The 6,935-nt window shown below is 36.7% G+C and overlaps 1 protein-coding gene across 1 annotated transcript in view; it reads left to right on the top strand.

Annotated features, from left to right (window-relative positions):
• Window positions 1–5,985, top strand: part of LOC107483461 (uncharacterized) — a gene marked incomplete in the record, with an annotated part of 14,563 nt that extends 8,578 nt beyond the window's left edge. The window contains 10 exon segments of the mRNA XM_052260047.1: window positions 562–639; window positions 747–840; window positions 1,340–1,438; window positions 1,763–1,980; window positions 2,071–2,185; window positions 3,959–4,090; window positions 4,168–4,275; window positions 4,350–4,459; window positions 4,541–4,639; window positions 4,726–5,985. Of these exon segments, the coding sequence (XP_052116007.1) occupies window positions 562–639; window positions 747–840; window positions 1,340–1,438; window positions 1,763–1,980; window positions 2,071–2,185; window positions 3,959–4,090; window positions 4,168–4,275; window positions 4,350–4,459; window positions 4,541–4,639; window positions 4,726–5,260 (1,588 nt within the window).
• Window positions 5,986–6,935: the final 950 nt, after the last annotated feature.

Raw genomic sequence — 6,935 nt, 5'->3', positions numbered from 1 at the left:
TGTTACATCTGTGATGGATTTTGCACAGCCTGTTCTGTGGTTTGTTTTCCTTGTCCAATTTTTAGAAGCTATTGTTTCTTGCATTCTTCCTAATTGTTTACTCTGATTTTGGTACTACCTACATAGATTACCTCCAAAATTTTCTGTTGATTTTCTTAAGATGTAATCTGAAGTAGCATCTTCGTATAGAAAAAATAATGAATGAACATCTTGAGCTGGTGCTGCTTGTTTTGGTACTATTTAATGGTGGAGACCTGAAATAGTTATCTTTCATACACCATGGTTTTCAACCTGTTAGTTATGATCATGTTTGTTTAGAAAAGATTTGATAGCTTGGGTCTGGCCTTTTCACAACTGTATGCATGGCAAGTTTTTCATGACTAAGAAACTTCCAGAAGAAACTTTTGATATACAGTTAATGCAATTTGCATTAGGAAGTTCTTGCAACTTCTCTGTTTCCCGATTATCTTTCAATTTTTGTTTTGCTCTTTATTCTGTTTTCGGAATCTTAATATCTTGGTAAAATATATTGATTTTTTAATTTAATTTCATTATTTGTAGGGATCTGATGAATGAAGGCATCTTTGATATTATCACTGATGTCCTGCAATGTCAAGACAAGAAGTTTGTGCTTACTGGGTACTGATGCTATATTGGCCTTATGTATAAAAGTTTCAGTTTTTACTGGTCTGTTTTTACATTTTTTTGGATTAGTTTCTGAGGGGAAATATTTATCATGCTTGCAGAACAGATATCCTCATTCTATTCTTGAATCAGGATCCTAATCTTCTGCGTTCCTATGTTGTGAGGCAAGAAGGAATGACACTACTTGGACTGTTGGTAAGTATTGTATGCAAGTGGACAACTGATTTTTACCCTCTAAATGGCATGCATCTTTAAAGAAACAGCCAAAGTCAAACAACCATGTTAGTGCATTATTTCATTTATGAATTTGTTGTCTGAGTCTCTATTATTTATGTTTTGGACTTTCATGAAGAGCTTTTGTATAACATAGGTAATGATATATATATAGTAAACACTCTAGTTGGATAATATATGTTTTTGTTTTTGGGATAAAAGAATTATTCTGTTTAGATAAAGGGAAGAGGAATAGTTATATTTAGGGCAGTAAGAGAGCATCTCTTCAAGGACAAGAAGAAACAAGAAAACAACTATCAACAAAGTTGAGTTCTCTGGTATCTTTAAGATATCTGAGATGGAAATTCTTTAGAAAGATTATGTTCTTTACACAATTACACCAGAGACTTTGTTATGAAACAAGAGGGATATTGGAATAGCGGTTGGACCTGTTAATGTATTTCCCTTTAAAATATGACAGGTTAGAGGAATGATAACAGATTTTGGAGATGAGATGCACTGCCAGTTTCTTGAAATCATTCGGAGTTTGTTGGACTCGTGCACGTTGTCTGGAGCACAGGTTTGTTTCCTGCTATCCTTCTCTGTTTGGTCAAATTAACCATGCATTAATACTAATTTTTTCTTGGCCACATTGATTTGTTGCATAAGCTTGTTAGCTGAATTTCAGTATGGATGTGATTTTACTTTGAATCTTGGAGTCAGCACAAATGAGAGACTGAATTTATTTGTGCAAGTGTAAATTTTGCATGTTGATTATGTCCTATCTTCTGACTTGTTTGAAACTCGAGTTAGTGTTTCATAAAGTTGGAAGATTTATTGTAGATTTATTAGATAGTTATTCATTGACTTGCTCAATGTTAACCTTTTTGTTTGACTTGCTCAGAGGGACACTATAATTGACATATTCTTTGAGAAGCATTTGGGTCAACTGATTGAAGTGATAACAGCATCATGTCCTCCAGAAAATGTTGCCCGTGCAAGTAGCAAATCTGTAGGTCCTGCTCAAAGAGTTCAGTTGCAGAGTGTGACGAAGCCAGAGATACTAGCAAACATATGTGACTTATTATGCTTTTGCGTCTTGCACCATCCATACAGGATAAAGTAATTTCTTGTATCCGTAGAGTAATTAAATTCACTTATTTGGTGCTGCTTTTGTAAATGCCAATATGGATAACTCTTTCCTGTTTGCAGGTGCAACTTTCTTCCTAATAATGTGATTGATAAAATTTTGTTACTGACACGGAGAAGAGAAAAATACTTGGTTGTTGGTGCTGTCCGGTTTGTTCGTACTATTCTCTCCCGCCATGTAAGTTTTGGCTTTTGTATGGCGCTGTAATTTGGTATATAATTTGAGTGAGAAATTCTAGTTGTGTTGGGGTACACAGAAGGCTGTTAAGTAGTTTCAATGACATGGTTTTATAAACAGAAGCTACCATTGTGGAATGGGTTATGGGGGGTTTGTCACGATAAAAGTGATTGCCTCTGGTGGTCAGGGTGTTAGAAATCAGAGTCTATATTTATTTTGACACTTTAGTTTTGTATCATAGAAATCAGAGTCTATATTTATGCTTGATCATGTTTTAGGATACAAGTATTTTGTTTTTAGCTTTTCGAATCGAATAATTTGAGCATCAAAGATTCGTGGGAACAGGCCAGAACTGGCGAGTCTATATCAAAAGAAACTGGATAAAAGGTTGAGGATAAATAGAAATCTCTCTTTCACACACACACACATCTAAGCCAAGTCAGACAAGGCTTAGTAGTTGTTTATGCAGTATATGTGATATATATAGTAGCGGCAGAAATAATTTTATGCACTCCCTGATAATACTGATATATAGTGATGTTCTTTGTTCTATAATTATATAGAAATTTGAAAAACCAATATACAAATTATATTGGGCTTTTTGTAGATACATGGATTCAAAATTTAGGTAATAATCCTGGTAGAGGTTTGTGATATTTTTTCAATTTTTTTAGACTAGATAATTTAGTGTTCTTTGCACGGAGTTAGTTAAGCTGATTTCAATGGTTGGACTTGACTTTCTTTTTTTCTTTTTAAGAAAAAAACATTCTTCATGTTCCATGGTTGCATCTTGTTTTCTCTGGCAATTTGGTTGTTGGAATTGTGAGTATAGTTTTAAACAGTTTGTTTGTCCTTTTAGGCAATGTTGACTGGTTTTGAGTGTAGTTTCAGAATGGTTTGAGTTTGATGACAGTTTATTTTTTCCATTGCCACTGTATGTCCTTTACCTTATTGAGTGGGGAATTCAAATAAAAGCTGTATCACATCTTACATCTCTCAGAAGCATCAATTATGGTTAACTATTTGCTATTCTATTGTCTGGAGGAAAAAGGAATTTACAAATAGAAAAAGGAAAGAGAGACAATAAATATCTGCACAGGAATAAAGCAAAAGAGAAAATGTAGGTCCAAGTGATTGAGCTATGTAACAAAGCATGCCAATCTGAATAATGCTATACATCCAAGTGTTCTTATTAACCAAGTCCAATCAAGTTGGTCTAACATCAACAAAACTAGCAAGCACAATTAATTCTACCTGTTATGTTTTTGTATGCATGTATAATTAAATTAGATGTATGCGATATACTATATTTGGAAAGTAAACAGGTAAGAGAACCTGTTGAATATGAGTTAATCTTAGCTGTTATAGAGCGAGCATCCTTATTCTTGTTGCCTGCCTAAAACAGGTGTAGATTATTTGATATTTATTTTTTATACTTCTCACCTTTGAGGACAAGAAGAGTAACAGTTATATAACCACAGTAGTTTGTATAACTTCGGGGCATATTGGTAGACTTAGTTATTACTTTAAGTTGCTTATGTTATAGCTTCTAGTGTAGATGTTGTCCATAATCGTTTTATAAGATTGCTTGTTCTAAGATTCACATTCAAAGTTTGTTTGAGCTGGATGACTTTTTTTTATTCTGTGAAGCTGGTTAATATCATTGTGATTTCATTTCTTTTACCCCTCTATATAATTCTTATTTCCCTTCAGACTGTTGGTGGCTTGGTCCTCATATGTAGTGCAACTAATAGTTTGTGGGTTTGCCTGCAGGATGAGCATCTGATTATCCATTTTGTTAGAAATAATCTTCTCAAACCAATTGTAGATGCCTTTGTTGCCAATGGAAATCGCTACAATCTGCTTAACTCTGCAGTTCTTGAACTTTTTGAGTATATTCGCAAGGTAGCTCTCCTTTATTATGTAGTCATTGTGGATCTTAAGTGCCTAGCATGATTTTGTGCTGATTACATTTAATGCAGGAGAATCTAACATTGTTGCTGAAATATATAATTGAATCCTTCTGGGACCGGTTGATGAAATTTGAGTATTTGGTATCCATTCGCTCGCTGAAAGTAAAGTATGAGCAGGTATATTCCTTGTGTTTACCCAACTCTTATCAAGCACATGGTCTTGACTCTTGAGCTTACATGCTTGCCTGCAGTGTGTAGATAATGGTGGTACAAAAAGTACATCTAATGTGACTGACCTTCGAAGACGAACTGATGAGCGTTGTTTGGAGAAAGAAGAGGAAGAGTACTTTAATGAAGACAGGTATGTATATTCTTTCATGAATATTATAGTTGGTTTTATACAAATAGCATGGTGTGTCTTGATTTTTGGTGGTTTATTCAGTGATGAAGAGGATTCATCTGCATCCATTTCGCGAAATCAGAAAGCGCAGCAGCAAAAACCTGTTTTGTCCAATGGAGTTGCTGCAGGCTACTCGCAGAGGTATGCTGGCTTATGTTAGAGTTCTCCTAGTCCAGTTCTCTCAATCATCATCTGTAAAGTGATGATGCCTTTTTCTTGATTTTCAGTCCAAGGTCTGGTGCACTGGTTGATTATGATGATGACGAGGATGATGAGGATTACAGGCCGCCGCAAAGGAAGCAAGTGGAGACTTCTGAAGAGGATGAAGGGACAATGGAGTCTCTCAGGCTGAAAAGGAAATTGCCTTCAAAGGATAAGGAGCCTGAGTCAGTGAAGAAGCAGAAACTGTCTAAGAACTCAAAATCAAAAGATAGTGTTTTTGCTGCGTTGTGTTCAACATTGAGCCAGGCTGTGCTACCTGTTAAGAGAACTGCAATGAACATTCATACAGGCCCTTGGCCAAATGATGGGAGGGAGAGCCCAGGGGAAGGCAATCAAGAAAAGGGGCCAAGTGTTTCTGGAACCTGTTCTGAGATTAGCAATACAACAAATGAAGAGAACCATTTAGATAGAGAAACTGCTGCCTCAAGAAATGTCTCTGAAAGGTTACCTGGCACCCTGGAGAATGGCCAGTTGGGTACTGAGGAACATCCATTGGTTTCACCAAAATCCTCACCAGAGATGGCTGTCAACGGATCTTAGGCTTTCAGAACCGTATTGTGGAAGGCTTATTGTTCATGTTGTCTGACCTATGGATATGCTGGTGGCTAAGTGGTTACTGAGCGTACGCCAAAGCTATGAGCCAGAAGAAAAGAAAGGTTTTCTACAAGGGGGTAAGTTCTTATTTTGCATTCCGTTGACAACATGCAGAGATTCTGTACAGTGTCGCTGAGATGTGGAAGACATTAATACTGCAACTTGGATCTGCTCCTATGCTTTGGTTGGCTATTACAGGCTTTGAGCATAGTAATTGTTGCTTTTGTGTAACATTCACCAGCGATAATTCTCGTTTTCTTTTCCGTCTCGCCTAATTTTACCAACCACCTCATTTTCATGGTTCCTGCCAGAGGGTCTGGGGTGGGGGGTTGATCTTGCTATCATTGTTTCGCCGTTTTCTAAGTTATATCAACTTGATAGAGGGCACTAATATTCGCCCAACACAGGTTTTTACTTTTCTGTTTTCTTGTTCTTCCCCCCTTTTTTTGTGGTGGATGTGATAATAGAGAATGTGCAGTTGAGTTTAGGACCAATATTTCAGAAATGTAGTAATGAGAAAAACATAGTCCGTTGTAAATCTGTATTAAGCTGTTAACGCATGCATTGGACTTGCAATGCAGTTGTCAACTTCAACTGTAATTACGATGATTAGCTTTGCCCTAAGATCTGTACCCCATCCAAAACGCAAAAAGAAAAGTTTTGCTTTGAAATTTTATATTGTTGTGACTGCTTGACCTTTAGCAACTTAACGTCCATCTCATGGTAGTGTTTGTTTTGTTCCTTCAGTTTTGGCTGCAGTGATCTTATCTTGTGACTTTTCCTTTTGATTTGGTTGATAATAATATTAAGGGCAAAGTATTCTTACATCTAAGATCCAGTGAAATAAATTTCTCTTTGCTTATCAAGTTGAATCTCCTAAGTTTTCGGTAATATATTTGATATTACGGCATAACAGTAACTTCTTCAAAGTAGGTTTAGAAGAGTTTAATGACTTTACACGTTCCTTTTACAAATTAAATGAGTCATGATGAATTTCACCAAAGGTTGGAGATGAGGTACGTGAATTTGCCATAATACTATTTAACATTGAAGGCAAGGTTAGCCTTGTCTTCAAGATGCTCATCACGCCTAATAGCAACAATAGTGTTATGATGGGTAACCGGAGATTAATGGACTGGACTGGTAAGGTTGGTCCAATCGTCTGTTGGAGGAGGTCTCTGACTTGATTCGCATCGGGGAGTTGCCGTCCGACTTGTATGTATAAAAGAATGGGGGGGGGTGGTACCTGCAAGAACATTTCGATGCCTAAGTCAGTAAATGGTTTTACAGGTTTATAGAGTATTGGAACTTAGAGATACCTGAGAGGTACCAGGGTATTTATAGTGGTGAAGCAATAACCACCGTTGGAGTAGTTCCACCTTTTTAGGTGGATAACCGTCCCTTTATCTTAGGAAAGTTGAGATATGGCTCCTGAAAGTGGGTTGAGAGATTTTCGAGGCACTTACTTATTTGAATAAGGATTATCTGCCAGCTAATCTTCGATCCTGATTTCTTTAAAGAGGAGTGCGTGTTGAACCGACCACTTCTAAGGAGGTCTATGAGTAGCGAAGGCCAATCTTTGGATTAAGCCTTTTTGACTCATTTGGACCTGCGCCTAAAT

This window comes from Arachis duranensis, chromosome 4 (genome assembly GCF_000817695.3).
Source record: "Arachis duranensis cultivar V14167 chromosome 4, aradu.V14167.gnm2.J7QH, whole genome shotgun sequence".
NCBI lineage: Eukaryota > Viridiplantae > Streptophyta > Magnoliopsida > Fabales > Fabaceae > Arachis > Arachis duranensis.
Note: the sequence above shows the minus strand (reverse complement) of the source record. Positions and strands in the feature narration are given on the sequence as shown.